Raw genomic sequence first — 22598 nt, forward strand, 5'->3', positions numbered from 1 at the left:
TGGCAAGAGATTAGGAGACAGAGCGTCCCTACCCAGTGCTATGACCTGAGATTTTTGCCTCCATTTTCAAACTTCTTAAGAGTGTCACCCAAATTTTACAGGGAAGACTTGTCAAACATAAGGCACTATGGTTCATGGTTTGTAGAATTACTCAATAAATATGGAAGGCTTCATGCAAAGGTCTGAACCTTGTACTCTGGATTGAATGTGTTCCCTTAAAATTGGTATGCTGCAGACTAGACCTCAATATGATGCTGTGTGGATGTGGGGCTTTATGAAGAAATTAGGTCTTAAGGGTGGAGTCTTCATGAATGGGATTAAGGTCCTTTTAAGACAGGTGATCTCTCTTCAGTCATGTAAGACTGTAAGACAACCATCTACAAGCCAGGGAGACAAGGGATCTACCACTACCTAGATCTTGGACTGCCCAGACTACAGAACTGTGATACTTGTTGTTTAAGTCACCTAGTCTATATCTTTGTTATAACATTCCAAGCAGACTAAGACACAATAATGGGATACTTCTGTTTTAACTGAAGACTTGGGAGCATAAAGACTTAGTATAGTAAGTCTATACTGTTGAGTTCAGAGTAACAAGAAAACATGGATGTACCACGATCCCCAAAGGTCTTATTTTTAAGTCAAGCCAAGCCATCCCACCAAGGCAATTACAGTCGTGGGACTTGAGAATCCAAGAAAATGACGTGAAAAAGGGCAAAGTGTGTGCGGAGATGTGATGCTCTTCAGCCGTTCCCCATTTCACTACATGAAATCCCACGTGTTTGTCATTGGAGGAAAATACTCATGCCAATCCTAATCAGAAGGAGCACCCCGCCTCCCCTTTCAGGGCCTGAGTCTAAATTAGCACTTTAAAGTGTGACAACACAATTCTCTAATCCAGTTTCAACAAAGGATTTTATTTGCTGATCCCCCAAGAGCAAAATTCAGAAAATAGCAGCCCCCTGTGAGAACAGTCCTGTGACAAACATTCATAACCACCTCCCCTCTCTTCAAAAGCTGTGCCAGTCACATGTATCTGTTACTAGAGAGAGGTGATCAGGGAATACTCAATGGAGAACATTGGTACTTGTCCTGCTCACATCTTCATGTACACCATTCCCTGACAGGAAGCCTTTTCTGCACACTCTCCATTTAGAAATTTATGGCAATTTCTTTATAGCACATTAATTAAAGACTCTTCCCTGTCACTCTTCTAGTTTCAGTTACTACTAGAGAAGTACAGAATTAAATTTTTCCCCCCAATCATGATTAGAAAAATACTGAGTATTAAAGAATAAGAGTTTCTCTAAGTTCTTAAGTTATTTACTTAAGACTTACAGAGGAATTGGAACCTCTAATTCTACTGTTATCCAAAATAAGCAATGGAGGAGAAGATTTATTGGATCAGGACCACTACAAAAATTGGTAATCACCCCATGACTGAGTGAAGCAAGCTTCCTCACCCAACACTGTATATGACCTTGCTGATTTACAAACCACGTAGATACAAGATTTGAGTCTCGAATACACAATATAGTTCAGCGAGCCAGCCAGCAGACTGCTGAGCTGGAGGAACAAATAAAATGCTGGTGAAGGCACAGAGTAAAGAATCCCAAGAAAGTTTTAGGGCCACTTCCATTTAATAAGCCAGTAGTACAGCAGCATGATGACGCTGGCTGTGATGGCACTGATGTTTCCATGCAACTGCTGGGCAGACTTAGGGCTGGGGAGTATAGCGGAGGTATTTCTTGCCAGATGGGAGCTCTTTGGTGAAGACACCTTTAGGGAACAGCGTTTTGGCTTCTTCTTCAGGGATGGTTGGAAGGACCATCACACTATCCCCATCCTATTGGAAGATATGGAGAATGGTCCAATTCAGTATTGAGAGCATTACAGGGCCATAAAAATTGACTTCAGAAAAGTAGGTGAATGCTAAAGAGGATAATCAAAGTATTCTTTATGCTCTCCCCTCTGAGAAATTGCTTTCACACACTATCTTTGACACTTAGGCGGGCAAAGTATCTTCTCACCACAGTATGAAACAGTATTGAATTAACATTTAATATTTAATACTCTTGGCTTCCAGGCTCCATGGGCTTGGATCCAGCTCCTCTCATCTCTAGCATCTCATACCCCTTCCGCCACTCCCCTTGCAGGCCCAGTGGCTTCCTCCAACTTCTCAGACGTGCCAAAGGCACTTCAAGGTGAAGCCCATTCACAAAAATTGCTCTTGTGTCTGCACTCTTCCCTTACAGACATGCACAGGGTGGCCAGGCACACTCTTCATGTCCCCACAAAGGTCCTTTCCTAGAAAGGCAGTCCCCCGCTCCATGCTCCTATTCACCCCACTGTGCCCGATCCTCTTCTGTAGCACCTGTCGTCCCGCTTGGTAGACAACAAGGCAGGGACTTTACACAGACTGCTAGCTCCCCAGGGCTCACTGCCGGGGCTGAGTCAATATGGTCCTATGAACAGACACAGAATGTACATGGTTTGTCTAGCAGGGAACAAATACCAACACATCTGGTACTCAGGTTAGCATATTTGAAATGTAACAGCAAGATGAAGACAGATACTCTTTGTATTTGTCCTAGATTTGCAGTGATTTTAGAGATTAAATATTGGTGAAGAAATTACAGAGACCCTAGCACAGGCTCAGAGAAAGGAAATGCTTTCCTAGTATAAATACATCAACAATTTTAGAGACATGACTTGAGAAAATAGCCAGTCAAGATTTTTCTATAAATATTTTGCCAGAGGGAATGATTACTTTAAAAAACTCCCCAAACCTGTGCAGGTTGAGTAGATTTTGGCGTTCTTATGATACTAGGACATTTGCATAGACTTTACTAGTGGAGTGTCCCTTGTGAAAATTTGAAATCTAAAATGCATATTGCCCTCAATAAGATTTAGATTTTTGGAACATTATGAAATTTGGATTTTTGGATTGGGTATACTCAATGTAAGGAAAAGAATAATTGTCCCAATAAATCTGTCCAAAAATAATGCAGGGTTTGTGGTTTCTATACAAGTGAAATCTTAACCTCTGTCACGAGAAACAATTCTCCAAGTGTACCTGCATGCCCCAAGGGGACAGATTGTGAAGGCAGCCATTTAGAGACTGGCCTTCCATCCTTTGAACATCTTTACCTTCCAATCAACAGGAGTAGCAACCCTTTTCTCTGCTGTCAGCTGGAGAGATATAACTACTCTGAGGATCTCATCAAAGTTTCTGCCGGTGGTAGCGGGGTACAGGATAGATAGTTTCAGTTTCTTATCAGGGCCAAAAATGAACACCTGTAAAACATACAGAGGCATAAAACAGGAAGAGTCATCTCAGTGTTTTTGACAGTAAAGCCGCCGAGAAAGCTCTATAGCCATCAACAATGAAAACAAGGATATGCTGAACTGCTTACCTGGGTAGCTGGGATCATTTTCTTCTTTATGGCAACTTTCTAGACTTAAGGAATTATATTTGGTTCTACTGCTTCAGAAAGAAAAGCTGACAATGCAAATTTAAACCAGGGAAGGTCTCAGGAAGGTACTGTGTCAAATAGGGTAGTGGTTATAATATTAACACTAATAGGAGTTGATCTCAGGCTTCTCATGCACATTAGAGATGGGTTTTGTCTTCCAGTGAGTAAAGGACAGAAAAATAATTAAAAAAAAAATTGTCCCATGGAGGAGGATTGGGCCCACTAATTCAGAGATAGAGCTGTACAAAAAAAAACCGTACAAAAGCATTCTTAATTCTGGATGACATTTTTAGGATAAAAGCTGTGAATTTAGCAGTTTAAAAATTTAGCTGAGTGGGCTGGGAATGTGGCCTAGTGGTAGACTGCTTGTCTTGCATACATGAAGCCCTGGGTTCGATTCCTCAGCACCACATATACAGGAAAAGCTGGAAGTGGCACTGTGGCTCAAGTGGTAGAGTGCAAGCCTTGAGCAAAAAGAAGCCAGGGACAGTGCTCAGGCCCTGAGTTCAAGCCCCAGGACTGGCAAAACAAATAAACAAAAAAGGTAATATAATAAATTTTGCCGAATATTTTAGCCACTTTGCCATGAGCATTATGGATGTTGTCCCTGGTCCACAGTCACTTTACCTATTTCCTCTAGCTGACCCAAGCATTTTCATGGACACACCCTGGTCAGTCCTGCTGATTAAGTGGATGGCTAGGACTTACCACTCGAGCTGTCACAGGCATGCCCTTTTCATCCTTTTCTGCAGGGTCCAGCATGCCTAACTTGATGGCAAGGTCCCGGTTCTTATCATCAATAATGGGAAAAGGTAACTTTTCTGTGGGCTCATCACCGTTGTAAGCATTGATATCCTGAAATGCAGGAGAAAGTGAATGACAAATGTGACATTTCTCTGAAGTCCTTGCTTTACAAGAAAAGAGGTCTGTAATCACAACCATTTTCTGAGAAATTGTAATAAATTATTTATTGAAGGAACATTAACAACAGAGTATAGCACATGTAGATCAAAGACCTTTTCATGTCCAGTCGAATATACTTTTACTGCTTTGAGAAAATAGTCCACCTTTTAGAAATTGACTAAGGCAGAATGAATTCTATATTATATCCATGCAAAGTAACTGCATATGTGAATATTATAAAAAATAAGAATTGAATGAACTACATCTATATATCAAAAAATAATGCCGCTTACAAAGAAAATTCTATAGATGTGTTTCCTGCCTCATAAATACCATGACTCACACATTAGGCTATAAGAAAGATACTGAGAAATAGGGTAGGGAAGAAAGAAGGGGCGGTCACAAAACTTCAAGCAAACACAAGATTAGTCCTTCAAGTGAAATACAAATCAAGGGTAAATGGGCAAAAAGCATTTCAAGTCTGAATGAAAGGAAAATGCTTCACTTCCTTCCCATAGATTATCACTCATTTCTAATTTTCCTTTCCTGGGAGCCTTTGGGGAAAAAAGTCTGGTTCCATTATCTGGCCAAGCACTGATAAGTCAATGAAACATTATAGGAGGTACACCCATATAACACTCAGCCTTCAAAGGAACTTCTAACTGCTTAACTCCTATGAAGTAGCAAATATAAGATGGTACAAATGCTGAAGGATACTGCCATCTTAATTTACAGCATTTCTGAGTTAGGAAAAGCTTTGAGAAGGAGATAACACTCCTATTTTGATGATGGGCAAGGTTTTTCTTTACTGGGGAAAGGAAGTATGCATGATAGGCAGGAGGAACAATACTAATAAAACATGCAGGCAAGTCCAAAGAAGTGAGGAACTCTGCTGTGCAGTTTTATGGAGTGGTGGAAAAGTAGACTTAGACCTGGAAAAAGATCTATTCACTCATGTGGCTTCTTGAAAGGAAAATGGAGGGTGACAGCATAGCAGATTTGAAGTTGCTACATGTCTTGGTAGACATAAAAATGACATTAATGAGCTGAGAAATGGGTAATGATGGACATGAACATGTCCATTTTACTCTCTTAACTTTCGTTCTGTTGTCACTGGCTGCCTACCAAGTCCCCACATGGTTTCATAAGACAGCCACCTTGGGGTTTCTATAACCAGGTACATGTAAAAGTCTGGGTACTTTGAAAACTTCAAAGGCAGAAGATCACCACATAAAATGAATATGGGTGTGCTTTTTTACTTTAGAAAGTGTTATGTAATGATTAGATCTATAAACGCTTCCTTCAGCTCTTGCTTTAATTATCACTATGCAAAAATTCTCTACCACTTGCATAAGACTCAGTACTTCGGTCTTATTCTACTCTAAGTTAGGCTAACTCTACCCTTCATCTAGTACCAGACATTGCCATGTAGACTAGAAAGTTGGGCAATCTCAAGCAAGTCACTCTAATATTCTCATTTACAAAAATGAGAGCAGGAAACATATATCTACTTTAAAAGGGTCTTGCTAGGATATAATGAAAATCTCCATGTGAGAATGCTATACAAGCAAGTTACCATTCTCCTCCCTGTATAAAGCATAATAAAACTCCTCCTGAAGAAAGACAAGTGTCCTCCCACTCTGCTACACAGGATGCTTCTAATCTCAGGCTTTTAGGATAAACTGGTATGAAACACCCATAGGATGTAGCCTGCAGGTCCCGATCATAATGTGTGAGTTGGTGAACACCATCATTTATTCAGTTGCACATACTGGACAGTGTCCAGTACCAGTGCAAAATGTAGTGACTGTTAATAGTGTTGTAGTGAATTCAGATTGCCAAGTAAACTGTTTTGCTGAAAATAGATAATTACAATTCACTCACTCAATCAATAATGACTGAGCATCTAAGTGAAGTGAGTGCTGAAAGTTATAGCAGTAAACAAAAGAGGAGCTGGCTCCTGCCAGGTTTGTGCTGCAGTGGGGAAAAACAAATGAACTAAATAAGCAACATACAAAGTTTTAGATGGGACAGTGATCAGAAGAAGGAAAGAAGGAGCATGGATGAGTTATTACTTTATTATTTTATTTTTATTTATTTTTTGGCCAGTCCTGGGGCTTGGACTCAGGGCCTAAGCACTGTCCCTGGCTTCTTTTTTTGCTCAAGGCTAGCACTCTGCCATTTGAGCCACAGCGCCACTTCTGGCCGTTTTCTGTATATGTGGTGCTGGGGAATTGAACCCAGGGCTTCATGTATAAGAGGCAAGCACTCTTGCCACTAGGCCATATCCCCAGCTGAGTTATTATTTTAGATGAGAACAAAGAAAGACTTTAATAAGTTGTCAAAAGTTGAGACCCAAAAGAGCTAAAGTCAATCCACACATATGTACTAGCAGAATGAGTCTTCCAAATAGGAATCTGTACATATTTTACTGGAAGAGCTGTGTTTGTAGATAAATTGGACACATGATATAAACCAGGAATGGCTGTGGATTTGAAGGCTGCATAACTACAAAAATGGTCATTAGCTGAGGTAAGACCTTGGGATGATAATGCTTGGTCATCTCAGAGAAGAGGGTGATAAGCAATAGTTTTACCAACCTGACGGACAGGAGAGTGTGGCCTAGAAAGAGAAATCTGAGAATCACCACAATATGTATGTTAATTGCAGATTGGAGTGGATGAGCTCCATAGGACAAAGAGTATAGATGGAAAAGAGAAATGGTAAGAAATAAGCTCTGAGTAACTCCATACAAGTTGGGCATTGGTGAAGAACTAGTGTAAATCTGAGCAGTAACAGCAAGGCTGTGGCATCCTAGGAGCAGGAGAGGAACATGAGTAAAGACAGATTGTTCAACTGGTCTCAGCATACCGGTAGGTCAAGAGAGACATTACAGTGAAGTTAGAATCATGGTTGTACTATGAAGTCTATAAAAATTTCCTGTGTACCAGTGTACTTCAAATCTGAGGTGAGCTTGTACCTTCTTGAAAGCAAACTACTTTGTATATTTTACTTGACATACAATCTTAGGCTTAAAGTACTTGCAAATTGGTATTTCTGTTGATAAGAAGGAAAAACATTAGGTTTTCAGATATTTCATTGAACAATCAACATAGGAGACCTCTACAACCTCTACTCACTGAGAAGTAGCATTTCTTTCACTCCATTCCCAACAAATTTCTACATTCTATACCCGCTAGTCACCACCTGATTCAACTCAAGTCTGACAGTGCATACTTGAAAAGAGAACATTTAGATCTTACTCCATTTGTGATAGGGAGAGAGAGAGAGATCTGTATCACTCATCACAAAGAACTATACCTTGCTCCAGGCAAGATGGTCCTCCACGCTGTCTATAGAAAGGGCGATCATTTTAACATTCCTCTTGGCAAACACTGGTGCCAGCTTTGCAGCTCTGCCAAGCTCGGTGGTGCACACCGGGGTAAAGTCTCGTGGATGAGAGAACAGAATGCCCCATCTGAAAGAAGGAAAAAAGGTCACAAATAAACTAACAGTAACCAAACCCATGCAGAATGAATTTAAAACTGGCTTTAAAAATTGCTCATGAAGATGTTTATTTTTAAACTTTTCAGTTGAGAAATGCTTTTCATTCTTACCTGCAGAAAGTTCTAATGTTGACAGCTCTTCAATTAAAGACACATCTCCAAGATAATAAATGTTTAAAAAAAGCAAATTTTAGGGTGTTGCCACGTTGATTCCCTTTCAACTATTAAAATCTGTCCTACTTAAGCCAAGTAGCTTATGAAATAACTTTTTATTTCTTATCCATTTTTGTTTTCTTTTTCCTTAGCACAGACCTTCACACTCAGTTCTCACATGCTCTGAATCTAAGCAGTGCCTGCCTGCAATAATAAACAGATTATATAACCTGAAACAAATCAGTGTCTGTCCTCTATTTATAAGTGAAATTAAGACTGACATTAAGACTGAAATGGGTGGATATAAAATCTTTTATATAGCTACTCATCTAAATACCTGCTAAACAGGATACACCCATGTTTGTACTCTAATAAAACAATAGTATAGCACTTTTTCACTGGTATTCTTTATGTGCAGTTTCTTTTTCTTGCTTGAGACTAAAGGAGGGAGAAAACAGCCCATAACATAGATTCTACCACTACAATTTAGCAAATACTAATATCTACATCATCACTGTCCAAGGTTAAACTTTGCATGGATTTTCAACATCGTTCAAGTTAGTTGAGTTAGCAAGAAAGTTTAGGGTGCCATTTCTGTCTGGGGATATGGCCTAGTGGCAAGAGTGCTTGCCTCTTATACATGAAGCCCTGGGTTCAATTCCCCAACACCACATAAACAGAAAACAGCCAGAAGTAGCGCTATGGCTCAAGTGGCAGAGTGCTAGCCTTGAGCAGAAAGAAGCCAGGGACAGTGCGCAGGTCCTGAGTCCCAAGCCCCAGGACTGGCAAAAAAAAAAAAAAGACCCATCAAGGGTGCCATTTCTTTCTCCTTGTCAATAGAAGCTACTTTTTTCGTTTGATTAAAGAAAGGAAAGAAGGAAAAAGAAAATAATAAAAGAAACAACAACAAAAAACCTCGATTATTCTCTACACATCTATGGACTACTTAAACCATCAAGGGGAAGGATCTCACCCTAGTAGATCTCTCAATCTACACTAGATGCAAAGCTAATCTTTCAAAAGTTTGATATTTCCCTGAGCACAAAGAACAAAGTAGACAGGATACCTCCTACCCACTTCCATCTGCCATTCAACTCACAAGGAAAGACCTGACTAAAAGGAAAGAGAAGAAATAGATAATACTTTTGACAGCTGTGGAGTGAGGTATGCTTTGATTTCTAATAGAGGGCAATAAGGACATATGTCTTTTGAAATAAGTAATCTACGTAGAAGTAAAATCTAGGCCTTAGATTCTATGAAAGAGGGCTTATTAGGGCTGGGAATGTGGCCTAGTGGTAGAGTGCTGGCCTAGCATGCATGAAGCCCAGGGTTTGATTCCTCAGCACCACATACACAGAAAAAGCCAGAAGATGCCTGTGGCTCAAGTGGTAGAGTGCTAGCCTTCAGCAAAAAGAAACCAGGGACAGTGCTCAGGCCCTGAGTTCAAGCTCCAGGACATTTAAAAAAAAAAAAAAAGGAAGGAAGGAAGAAAGAAAAGGGCTCAAGTGCTTATTAATGGGTTAGATGAGCCTTAAAGAAGGCTCAGGTGTGGTGACGCATACCTGTAAATAATCCTACTCAGGAGATGGAGGCAGTCCCTAACCAAGTTAGCTATACTCTATCTTTAAAACAAAATACAAATACAACACCAAAACATAAAAGAAGGATATTTAGGGATGTGGCTCTGACAAAACAAGAGTACATATGGTAAAGCACTTGCCTAGCATGCTTGAAGCTTTGGGTTCAAATGCCAGTCTCTCTCATACATACAGCAAATCTCCAGAAGTTATGGGAAAATGGTATTTTTTCCTGTATTGGCAAAGTGCTGGTAGATTAGGAAAGTCTTTCCACTGTGAGTCAACAGTCTGTTTTGCTGAATCATACTAGGGAACTGGTTTTAAGTAATTTCACAGCCAAACTCCAGCTTAGCATAGGTTACTCCATGAAGTTCTTACCTTACCTGACACACACCATACTATTTCCTACTACTGCTCTTAAGAGTAATTCAATTACATATCCTATTTCCTTCTTCATTTTCAAGGCAAGGGGTTTCCTCTTTTCAAGAGAATGGTTTCTATTTATCAAGTCCCACAAAGCCCCTGCTAAAGACCTTTTGTTTGAAGATGTACTACAAAGAAGTTGCCTGGGAGCCTGGCACCTTGTGGCCCATGCTTGTAATCCTAGCCACTCAGGAGGCTGGGATCTGAGGATCAAGGTTCAAAGCCATCCCAGGCAGGAAAGTTTTATCTCCAATTAACCACCAAATGCCAGAAGTAGGCTGTGGCTCAACTATCCTTGAGCAAAAAAGCTCAGTGACAGTGCCCAGGCCCAAAGTTCAGGCCCAGAACAGGCAAAAAAAAAAAAAAAAAAAGCCTCTGCTACATACAGAAACAATGATAATTCTGCAGTATCCAAAACCTCTTAATTGTTTCAGTCATAGTATAAACACTTGTAATTTTTCTTTTCCAATGATACCTGGATCAATCTCAATTGAGATCACATGCAAGAAGGACTTTGGGAAAACCTGGCACAAATCTATGTATTATAAGGAAATAGTGTGGAAACTTGGTTTCCAGATAGGGCAGGAAATACTATGCTTGACCCTTCACAGAGATCTATGATGGTTTATATAGATGCATCTATTTTTCTCATCTTCCTACTGGTGGTTCTGAGATTTGATAGAACCACCAGCCAGGAAACTATTCATAAACACCCAACAAAAGTATGATTAGGAACCAAGCTGGTAGCTTGTGCCTCTAATCTTAGCTACTCAGGAGTCTGAGATCTAAGGATGAAATTGAAGCCAGCATGGGCAGGAAAGGCCATGAGACTCTTATCTCCAATTAACCACCAGAAAACCAGAAGTGCTGTGGCTCAAAGTGGTAGAGCACTAGATGTGAGCGAATAAGCTCAAGGACAGTGCCCAGGCCCTAAATTCAAGCCCCATGGCTGACCCAAAAGGGGGAAAAAAGTGGTTAGCTTAAATATTGACAGTGTTTATAACTGTTGCTAGAGTAAATATGGTTTACGTTAACATTTATCTCAAATCCATACAAATGAAGAGCTCTAGCAAAATTTTCCATAATCAGTAGTTGGAGGATGAATTTAAGAGGATGTAGGGAGTTGAGTAGGCCTGATATATGAGAATCCTGGAGGTCCTTTCAATCACTGGTTAATTTCATAGGCTTCCCTGTCTCTCAATACATAGGCCTGGATACTGGATTAAGGATCAAAGCCAGGAGGAATTGTCCAGCCTGGGAGCACCACCTGTGTAGTGGCCACTGGAACTCTAAAGCCATAATCTATCCAAGCAGAGCTGGAATGCTTCTGATTCAAACCAAACGTTTAACAGTCTGATGATCTGGAAGCGACACAACATAACAGGGCAGTTTAACTCCTAGTCTTGGTGGTATCCCAGCTGGCTAGCCCTAGCAAGGCCAAGGGGGAGGGGACCTCTGGGAAACAAAAGAGTGTTCAGGGAGTACACGTGGCCCCGGGCCTGGAGTGGCCTTAATCGACAAGATAGGTCACTGCAGCTGAACAATCCTTCCTGCATTGGGCTGGGGATGTGGCTTAGTGGCAAGTCCTGCAAGTTCTGGAACGAAGGGCACATCGACACAGAAATGTTCTTGGCACCTCCAAAAACTGTTACAGTAAATCATATCTTAATCACTGGAGGAGGGCACGGGGCCACAAAAAAATCTTTCGGCTACTTACTTGAAAGCTAATGGTTTTAAAATTTATATATCATGTCCTCAAATCTGAAAACACCACTGAAGCAAGCCGAACTCTCGGATACTACACTCTGGACTCTCAGCAGTGTCCTCCGACTTTGGCCCTGGGCACCCACCTTGCCCAGGGTGCAAATTACACAACCAAGGTTGAGGGAGGAGGGCAGGGCGACCCGGCCACGAGTCCTGGGAAGTGACCGCCAGCACGGCCCAGCCGCCTCCCGTCACGGCCACCGTTTACCCCGCCGAGTTAAAAGAACAACCTCCCCACTCCCCGGGTCTGCGGGCCGTCCGCTTCCCCACACCAGCGCGGCCACCGGGCGGGGAGGACCGGGTGACCCGCGGGCCGGCCGGAGGTCGGAGGTGCACTGCAGGGCACCCCGCGGGAGGCTCCGGCGGGAAACCGGTGCGGAGCGGAGGCGGGCGGCGCGCGGCGGGCCGGAGGGTGCTGAGCACTGGAAGGAGAAATGGGGAAGGCACCGCCGTGTCCCCGCGCAAACCCGGGCCCGGGCCGGAGCCCGCTACGCGGCGGCCACTTACGAGTCTCCCAGATAGTCGTGGAAACGGATGCGGCCGATGGTGGTATTGGCCTCGAAGTTGGGGGCCACGTCCCCGAGAAGGAGCCCTCCGGGCATGGCGGCAGCGGTGACGCGGGGGAACGAGGAGGCGCAGTCGCAGCAGCAAGCAGCCCGCTGGCTTCGACACCCGCACGGCAGAATGGGCGGGTCTGGGAGCGCAGCCTTGAAGAGGTAGAGCAGAGCGAGGGGCGTGGCATGGCGGGGGCGTGGCCATCAGGGGCGGAAGTGGTGGGTGTGGTGGGGCGGGATCGAGGAGAGAAGGGCGAGGACTTCTAGTGGCCCTACGGGAATGATGGGTGGGGCAGGACGAGGGAAGGGGCGGGGCCGTGGAAGTGGCCGTGTGCTAATGTGTGCGGAGCGAGTGACGGGGCGGATCTTGGGGGACCACCTGGGAGTAGTGGGCGTGGCGAGGGAAGTAAGGAGTGAAGCGGGACCGAAGCCAGGGGCGGGTCGCGGGCTGGGTGACCGCCCACATCCGGCCTCCTAGTACGGAAGCCTTTGGGTCCTGAGGTCAGTCTAGCCGCACGTTGCTCGGGGCTCAGTGAAGTTCGCTAAAGACTTGGGGTGCACAAAGGGAATTAGGGTGAAAAGGAAGCAGAATGTTGGAGGAGGGTAGGGAACCCCAAGACTGAGGTTAGCAGGCTGCCGGCAGGCTCTCGCGGCTTTGCGTGTATCTTCCACGCGCACCCACTCTGGGCCATCTCCCTACCGTGAGGGTGCAGTGACCCTGGGGCCCTCAGCCAGCCCACCCTTGATGAGGCGGGAGCCGTCAGTCAGTCAGTCGGATGTGGCCAGGCCCAATGAGGGGGGAATGCTGTCAGAGGAAGTGGCTTTCTCTCTCATTGCAGCAAAAATCCCCGCACCAGTGGCAGTGCAATATCGGTACAAGGGTAACCTCACCAAACGATTATTTTGCCTCTCCTGTCCTGGAGTTGGTTATAAACTGTAAAACATTCGGCACATTTATCTTGAAATTTAAATTTAGTAAATCTAAACATTAAAAAAAATTTTTTTGGTGACCAACTTTTACCTGAGTAGATGGGAAGTTTAGATTCATGTATTTGCTATGTGCCCAGCGCTTGTTAGACAGAACGGCTGCGCTGTCAAGGCCTTCATTCTAGGGGGAATGGGACAGGCAATATGCGCACGATCAAACAAGAATATATTAGACCAGATGCCCCTCCACGGACAAATGGATCAAGATAATGTGGTATATACACACGCATATACACACAAACCTATACACACACATATATGTATGTATACATACAGTGGAATTTTACACTTCCACCAGAAAGAATGATATTGTACCATTCGCAAGGAAATGAAAAGACTTGGAAAAATTATATTAAGCAAAGTAAGCCAGACCCAAACAGATTGCATCGTTTCCCTTGTTTGTTGTATCTAGAATGTGCCTGTAAATCTACAAGTAAACACACTAGATGGAAAAAGACTAAAAAATACACCTGGGCATGATAAAAAGGGACTCTAGACATTCACACAGTGAGACCAAAGGAAAATATTCTTAGGATCACAAAGGCTCAATAGCCAAGTGCATATGATCATATAAAATGTTATTTATTGAAATTAATGCCAAGAAGTGGAAACAAGAGGGTTATTTTGGTTTTTTTTTCTTCTTATATTCTCATTTGTTGCTGTTCTTGTTTTTTTATACCTTTTGTCTTGTGTGTAAGTTTATCTGTTGTGGAGAGGGTAAGGCTGAAGCACAGACATGATGGGACAAAGGGTGAACAAATGCAGCAGTGATACTCATTAGACACTATGTTGAAAATGAATTATAAAACTTGTGGGGGGGATCATGAAGGAAGAATCTGGAAAGAGTGGGGGAAGGGGTGACACTTTATGAACAAATGTACTCATTACTTGACTTAGATAACTGTAAACACTGTGCAAATCACCCTTAAATAATACTTTTTTTTTTAAAAAAAGAATATGTTAGAAAGCTACAAGTCAAATTCAGAGACTACAATTAGATTATGTATTAATGAATGTTTGGAAAGTCTGCTTTGGATTGTGTGGTTTGATGGAGAAAAATCTGTGCTATTTAACACATAATAAGTGGTCCGGAAATCGTAGTTATTATTTGGGTGCTGATAATGGTTCTTACAATAACTCTTATTTCTCCCTACCATGTGCTGAATCCTGTGCCAGGACTGGTGATATAATATAGAGACATTCTATGTGACAGAGAAGACAGATTGCAGGCAATTATATAACTCAGGGTATATGGTGGGTGGAGAGTGCAAATGGAGTTCAGAGGAAGAAAAATCCTCTGGAGGAAATTGCAGACTTAAGGTGGATGGCAGTGTTGGGAGCAGTGACTCATATACTGTGATTAGAGTGATGTGCATGGGGTCTGCTCTGTGTGTGTGTGTGTGTGTGTGTGTGTGTGTGTGTGTGTGTGCCAACACGTGCATGAGTGCTAGGACTGTCTACCCAGTTATCCACTGCAGTAAGATTATTGGTAACATTTCTAGAAAATATTTATTTATTTAATTAATTTTAGTATATATTTTTACAAAAGGTTTCATTGTAACAATTCTGTATTTTCATTTAGTGTACTTTCACCAGCACATTCGTCCCCTTTATTGTTTTTATTTTCTCTCTCTCCCTCTAAATGATTTTGACTTTTTGTTTTTTTTTTTTCAGGGAAGCAGTACTAGGATTTGAACTCAAGGCCTGTGGTGAGCTACATCCCTACCCTCTTTTGCTTTTGAGACAGGTTCTTATTTCCTGCTTAGACCTGTGGTCCTCTGATGTTTTGCTTCTTGATGTAGCAGAGATGACCGGTAAAATCCACCACACCCAGCTTCTTCTATTGAGATAGGATCTTGAGAATCTTTAGCCCAGGCTGGCCTGGAATTGTGATCCTCTCAATTTCTACCTCCCACATAATTGAGGATGACAGGTATATGCCTCTGCACTCAGCTATTGGTTGAGATTTCACGTGTAGGCCTAAGCTAGCCTTGAACTGTGATTCTGTCCATCTTAGCCGCCCAAGTAGCTAGCACTATAGATGTAAGCCACTGGCTCCTGTTTTTTTAAAACAAAATTTTAACAATTTTCATTCTGTTTTTGGATGTTCTTATGAAGCACTTTGATCATATTCATTCTCCCATCGCCTTCCCCCTTTTCTCTCTCCCACTAGTATACTACCAACCCCCAAACAGTTCCTGTTTTATACTCACGTCATCCTTTTTTGTTTGTTTTGTTTTTGTTTTTGCCAGTCCTGGGGCTTGAACTAAGGGCCTGAGCACTGTCCCTGGCTTCTTTTTGCTCAAGGCTAGCACTCTACCACTTGAGCCACAGCACCACCTCTGGCCGTTTTCTATATATGTGGTGCTGAGGAATCGAACCCAGGACTTCATGTATACGAGGCAAGCACTCTTGCCACTAGGGCATATTCCCTGCCTCGTTTCATTCTTCTTTATGGTTGAATAATACTCCATTCTGTGTCTATACTATATTTTCTTTATCCATTCATCAGTTGTTGGGCACCTAGGCTGACTCTATTATTAGACTATTGTAAATAGTGATGCCATAGAAAACTCTCTTAAGTAGAATATAATTTAACCTTTGAATTTACTCTAGCTTTGATTTTTTTTTTTTTGCCAGTCCTAGGCCTTGGACTCAGGGCCTGAGCACTGTCCCTGGCTTCTTTTTGCTCAAAGCTAACACTCTGCCACTTGAGCCACAGCACCACTTCTGGCCATTTTCTATATATGTGGTGCTGGGGAATTGAACCCAGGGTTTCATGTATACGAGGCAAGTGCTCTTGCCACCAGGCCATATTCCCAGCCCCCTAGCTTTGATTTTAAAAACACTGTTTTAACTTTTCCTACAGGAGAAAGAAAAACTGAGAGAGAGAGAGAGTAGTTTGATTTTAAGCCACAATTAACGATGTGTTACTGAGATAGTCTCAAAAACAGGATTACATCATAAGTATGGAGAATGAATACAGAAACAACTTATTGATCTCTAGCAAATGCTTAATTACATAACTGTCTGTTGTAAATTAACTACAGTAAGGTAATGATAAATGCCTGCTAGGCTTTACAATGCCAGGGACCCACACATTGGCAAGAAATCTGTTTGCTTTAGTTTGTATAATGCTTAAAGGTCAGCTTTAGCAACAGTGGGCTTGTCCCATGGTCTAGCCTTCTTAGAGTTCATTGTGGCGCCTGATGAAATGGTTCTTGCATTCCTATCTCTTGTCAAAACTCTGAAAGTGGAAGGCATAGGGCCATCCCTTTCAAGGCAATAAAAACCTCCTCTTACATATTTCTTTGTAAAAGTAAAGAATGTTCCCATGTATTTAATATGTAAACAAAATTGAGAGAACACTGCCTGGCTCTCCTTACAGGTGGGTAAGTGAGTTTGACCTTGGACTGATTCCCAAGGTAGATACACTGTGGATGAAAATTGATAACCACTCCCCCAAACACTTGTGCTAAGTGTAGGGAGGAGGGGCAGCAGGAAGATAAGCAAGGGAGGCATTCCAGGGAGAAACCAGTGTGGAAAAGGGGAGGTCGCAAAGGGAAGGAGGCAAGAAGACTCTGATATTAGAAAAAAGAAGTTACTTTAAGCAATATCAGAAAAAAAACAGTACCTTAAAGGGCTTGAGAAAGCATCAACCCATCAATCTCCAAAAGAAGGGATTGTAGGGATTCACAGAGGGCTACAACATTCCATTGACTCACACACAGTTTCTTTTGTGTTTATTGCTATAAATAGATTGAAGAAAGATGAGGGATTACAATGGCCATTTAGAGAAACAGCATAGCAACATGATGTCTGTCGTGTGTGTGTGTGTGTGTGTGTGTGTGTGTGTGTGTGTGTGTGTGTATGTTATGGTTTGAATGTAAAATGTGAACATTTCCCCACAGGCTCATGTGTTCAATGTTGGTTCCTCAGTTGGTGGTGCTATTTTGAGAGGTCCTGGAGACCTTAGGAAATAGTTGGAGAAAGTAGGTCACTGGGGTATGTCTGGTTATCACTCTCCTCCTCCTGTCTCACAGAAGATGAGCACCTCTCTCAGCACCTGCTCCAATGGCCACAATGTTCTGCACAGAGTCAAGTGCCCACAGACATCCCTCTAGAACCATGAGCCAACATGTATCCTTCCTCCTTTTAGTTGTTATGTTAGGCATTTTGGTCATAAGTACACAAAACTAGCTAACACATCTATCTATCTGACTGTTTGTTTATCTGCCTATCTATCTGAATATAGATAAGAGTATAGAGATACATCTGTATATAGATATTGATGTATATGTACAAATAGATGTGTGTATGTATGTTTGCTGGAAGACTGTACAAAATGTTCCTGGGAACAATATCATAATAACCAAAAATTTCATAATCAAGAACTAGACTAGTGTAGTCACATAATAAACTGTTAGTTAAAATGAAGCATCTGAAGGGGCTGGGAATATGGCCTAGTGGCAAGAGTGCTTGCCTTGTATACATGAAGCCCTAGGTTCGATTCCTCAGCACCCCATATATAGAAAAGCCTAGAAGTGGCGCTGTGGCTCAAGTTGGCAGAGTGCTAGCCTTGAGTAAAAAGAAGCCAGAGACAGTGCTCAGGCCCTGAGTCCAAGCCCCAGGACTGCCCCCGCACCCCCCCACCAAAAAAAAGAGGTAGAGTGCTAGCCTTGAGCACAAAGAAGCCAGGGATAGTGCTCAGGCCCTGAGTCCCAGGTTTGCAAAAAAAAAAAAAAAGAAGCATCTGCAACTTCACACAACAGCATGAGACAAATGTCACACACATAATGTTGAGTCAAAAAAGAAAGACCCAAGAAGACTACCTATCACTTGGTTAATGTTGGCAAAAGGGGCCTCAGATTAGCCATTGCTGTGAGAAGTCAGTGTGGGAATGTGTGGGTTAGCACTAGGTATAATGGAGTCCCCCCCAAGGGAGCGGATTCCTGGTTTCTCCAAGAGTTCACCACTCAGTCTCCAGCAAAAAGATGATAAAAGGATGGATTTACTGGGGAAGTAAAAAGCAAACTGACCGGCCAGGGTCGCGGCCCAGACTTGAGAGCTGAAACTGCGACCACAAGCGGCCTTCCAGGCTAGGTTATAAAGGCAAACATCACATAGTCAAACCTGCCACACGCAGGTGGCCAATAAGGCTACAACACTTACAGAGCATGCCAGGTCACACGCAGGTGGCCAATGGAGTTACAGTCTGTCTCATAGTAACTGTTAGAACCAACCTATCATTTTAGTTAGAATTGGTGCATGGATTTGGTGGGGTTCACATGATGCAGGTGGATATGCCTACTCATGGGAGGGCACAGGTTTAACCTTGAATGTTCCTCGAGCCTTCCACAACTCATATGGTCAAGCAGTTTACACAATCTTATCATAGTGAAGGGGAATTTCCCTGGATTCTGAGCAGGCAGGGCATAACCCCCAATCCTGAGGGTCAGGGGCAGGGGAGAACTTAGTGAAGATGGACTCAGCTTCTGCTCTCTTTAACTGAGATGGAGTCAATCTGACACCCCTCAACAGCCAAAGATGGCGCTGGCCAGATCTGATCTCCATATTACACTAGGTAGAGGGAAAAAGATGGAAGGGAGCATGTGAGAGGAGTGTTCTTCTTGTATTCCGATCCCCAAAGTGGGACTCTAACCCATTGAGGGACTCATACCCACTGGTGGGACTCTAACCCACTATGAAAATTGTTTTATCCCAAATTCAGAGGAGACTCCAAGACACTCAGTTAATTGGGCTAGGATTTTATTAACTGCACGGTGCCTGCACTCCACCATTTGGGGAGCGAAGTGCAGCTCCAAGCTTTGGCAGGGCTGAGTTTTTAAAGGCAAGAAACACACAGGCGGTCATGTACCACATGCAGGTGGTCAGGCAAGTTAGGCAAAGCAAGCAAGCAGACATACAGAAGCAAAATTGGCACTTAGTGGTTACAAATAGCAATTACAATTTGGTAAACAAAGCAATCAAAACTATAAGTCATTTAGGTGAGCAAAATACTCTTTTTTTTTTTTAATCCTTGGTTCTGAGTATGACTGGTATTTTACTTATTTGACTTCTTTTTTTTTGGCCAGTCCTAGGCTTGGACTCAGGGCCTGAGCACTGTCCCTGACTTCTTTTTGCTCAAGGCTAGCACTCTGCCACTTGAGCCACAGCGCCACTTCTGGCCATTTTCTGTATATGTGGTGCTGGGGAATCGAACCCAGGGCCTCATGTATATGAGGCAGACACTCTTGCCACTGGGCCATATCCCCAGCCCTTGACTTCTTAATTTACCTTAAATTTCTCTATTTCTGGAATTTTATGCTGGTCTTCCTCATTCCTTTCTTTTGCAAAGGACAAGCAGCTCTAGGTCAAGCTGCTTTTGGCTCCTGTTATTTGGCTTAAGTGTGCCCTTCCCTAGGCCCATTACCTTGTCTAAGCCTGCTGTTTCTAGGGACTCAAAAAAGGGGGCTTCTTTACACATTTCACTTGGTTCCCACAGTTATGACATATGGCTTGATCAATTTTCTGACATGAAAAATCCTGGGTGGAAAAATGAGGTAGTCTATCTCTGAGATTTGTTCTAGGCTTTCTGAGTATGGGTCATCTCAAGCAAATGGTTGGGACCAATCTGCTGAGAAGGATTTCTGTTGTGAGGAGTGTGGGAGTTCTAGTCCCTGGCTACTGACCATGAATGGCTCTGCACTCAACTTCATTTACTGCTACACAATTAAGACTATGTAGACAGTCTTTACAAATGTCATCCGATCAGTGACATTCCTTTCCAAACTTCTCAAGAGTCCTCTGGGCCAGGTGGGTTTATTTCACAATAATCAAAACCCTTTGTAAGAATTGGACTGTTAGATTGGAACCTCCAATTTTAGTCTTTTACTGTTGCTTTACAGTTTTGTGTGTCTACTTAGGTGTATAGTCAGTTCTTGTCAAGACACTCAGTCTTCATTGCTATCAGTGTGAGCCGAGAGACTAATCACAGATCCTGAAAACAAAACCAAAGGTGCAGACCTAGTGAGCACTTGTTAACTTTTATCATGTCCCTTTTTGGACAGGAGGCTGGTTCATAGAGGAGCATCTGTCATGGAGGATTAGTAATTGAAAGTGGATACTTCTGTGTGGAAGAGCTGAGAAAGAAAAGCCAGTGGCATTGCCTTTTTATTTACTGATTGATTTATTTAATATATAAATTCTATCTGATTTACTTTCTATTAAAAACTGAAAAAACAAATTATTTGTATATCTTATTCTCCCACATTCATTCATTCAGCAAGCGTTTTTTGTCTATTTGCAAGGTACTGGTATAAGGCCTCAGTGGTCTTATAATGTGCTTTTCCCTTAACAGGTCTCTATTTTTTTTTTATCTTTCTGTCATTAACCTTCCCCTAAACATTTCTTCTTACCTGTCCTTTTTTATTTCTTTCAATATTTAAGTCAGTTAAGATTCAGTTCTCACTGTAGCCCTAGCTATTTGGGAAACTAAGAACTGTGGTTTGAGGTTTGAAGTTAGCATGGGCAGAAAAGTCTGTGAGACTGCCTTGTAGTTAGCTCCCCCAAAGCCAGAACTGGAGGTATGGCTCATGTGGTACATTGCCAAGCTTGAGCAAAAAAGCCAAGTGAACTCATAAGGCTCTGAGTTCAAGTCCCAGTACTGGTGCATGTATATACCTCCCTCCCACTGAGATTATTCAAGGAAGATTCTGGTTTCAGTAGTTCTTATACAAAAGGTGGCCACAAACACTACCTATTCACAGAACAGCTGAATGGTGATACAAGCAATGCTAGGTTTTCTGCTGAGGTTAATTCTATTATGTTGGATTCAAAGCTCTAATAATCTTCTCTTTCACAGTCTATCCTTATTCTCTTTCAGTATAAGTATCACCTTACTACTCTCCTTGACCATATTAGTTTGATGGCACTACCTTGCCTGTATTCCATCTGCAAAGTTTAATTACATAGAGATGTATCACCAAAGGTAGTTTGGAACTACTCCAGTAAGGGCAGTCTGTGAAAACACAGTGGCATGTGGTTTTTATGAACTTAGAATAAACTTGAGCATTAGGAACTTTGTGTTTCTCATTACTGCCTAGTACATGATCTGTTTTATTTGTTCAACATAATTTGATGTGCTTACTTAATAGGTATTTACTGATAGCAATGAATACAAACTAAGAAGCCAGGCTGGGCATGCTAGGTGGACATATTCTACAAGAGTAAACAAGTAATATTCACTCTTCTACTTTGCTTTCTGAGCTGGATTTTTTTTTTTTCCATCAAACTTTTTCTTTATTTTCTGCATCACTAGTTTATGAAAGCCCATGGATCTGCTTGCAAAACTCCTGTTTCATTCCACTTGCTCTTTTTTTTTTTTTTTTCTCAAATTTTTATTTTCAAACTGACGTACAGAGAGGTTACAGTATCATACGTTGGGCGTTGGATACATTTCTTGTACTGTTTGTTGCCTTGTCCCTCATGCCCCCCTCCCTCCCCCCCTTCCCTCCCCCCCGCCCAGTTGTTCAGTTCACTTACACCAAACAGTTTTGCAAGTATTGCTTTTGTAGTTATTTCTCTTTTTTTTACCCCGTGTCTCTCGAATTTGGTATTCCCTTTGAATTTCCTACTTCCAATACCAGTAAACACGGTTTCCAATATACTCAGATAAGATTACAGAGATAGTGTAGGTACAAACATAGGAAGGTGATACAAAACATCATCAATAATAGAAACTACACATTCACATAGGACGTTGAAAGTAGTTATAACTGTGATATATCACTTGTTTCCATATCATGGAGTTCATTTCACTTAGCATCATCTTATGTGTTCCTAAGGGTATAGCTATTGGGCCTTGTGATGCTCTGCTATGGCTTGCCTAAACCTGTACTAATTATTCCCAATAAGGGAGGCCATAGAGTCCATGTTTCTTTGGGTCTGGCTCACTTCACTTAGTATAACTTTTTCCAAGTCCTTCCATTTCCTTACAAATGGAACAATGTCATTCTTTCTGATAGAGGCATAAAATTCCATTGTGTAAATGTACCACATTTTCCTGATCCATTCATCTATGGAGGGGCATCTGGGTTGGTTCCAGCTTCTCGCTATGACAAATTGTGCTGCGATGAACATTGTTGTGCTGGTGGCATTACTTCTGAGCTGGATTTTTGTATTTCAGCCTTGGGCCCTAAATTGGAGCCAGAAACTGTTGGTCAAAGATGGAAGCAATCACTTAAACAAGGGCAG

General features: G+C 42.2%; 1 protein-coding gene and 1 long non-coding RNA gene across 2 annotated transcripts; one reads left to right on the plus strand and one right to left on the minus strand.

The window, feature by feature from the left end:
• Positions 1 to 896: 896 nt before the first annotated feature.
• Positions 897 to 12505, minus strand: Prdx6 (peroxiredoxin 6). The gene is made up of 5 exons (XM_048357343.1): positions 12310 to 12505; positions 7701 to 7857; positions 4185 to 4331; positions 3151 to 3297; positions 897 to 1846 (listed from the first exon to the last, which is right to left on the minus strand). Exons 1-5 carry the CDS (start codon positions 12402 to 12404, stop codon positions 1718 to 1720), a joined length of 675 nt encoding a protein of 224 aa, XP_048213300.1. The 5' UTR covers positions 12405 to 12505; the 3' UTR covers positions 897 to 1717.
• LOC125359558 lies at positions 4548 to 17835 on the plus strand. The gene is made up of 3 exons (XR_007212577.1): positions 4548 to 5001; positions 6516 to 6519; positions 17791 to 17835. It is a non-coding gene; the product is annotated as an uncharacterized LOC125359558 (long non-coding RNA).
• The last annotated feature ends 4763 nt before the right edge of the window (positions 17836 to 22598 follow it).

The sequence above is a fragment of the Perognathus longimembris genome, chromosome 11 (genome assembly GCF_023159225.1).
Source record: "Perognathus longimembris pacificus isolate PPM17 chromosome 11, ASM2315922v1, whole genome shotgun sequence".
Taxonomy (NCBI): domain Eukaryota; kingdom Metazoa; phylum Chordata; class Mammalia; order Rodentia; family Heteromyidae; genus Perognathus; species Perognathus longimembris.

Bases quoted from the DNA above. Each gene is read 5' to 3' on its own strand.
- Prdx6 (XM_048357343.1), bottom strand. From the start codon at position 12,404: ATGCCCGGAGGGCTCCTTCTCGGGGACGTGGCCCCCAACTTCGAGGCC. The intron at 4,332-7,700 runs GTATAGTTCTTT...CCTGCATTTCAG, and splicing joins ACCATCTTGCCTGGAGCAAG to GATATCAATGCTTACAACGG. The intron at 3,298-4,184 runs GTAAGTCCTAGC...TATGTTTTACAG, and splicing joins TGCCTGTGACAGCTCGAGTG to GTGTTCATTTTTGGCCCTGA.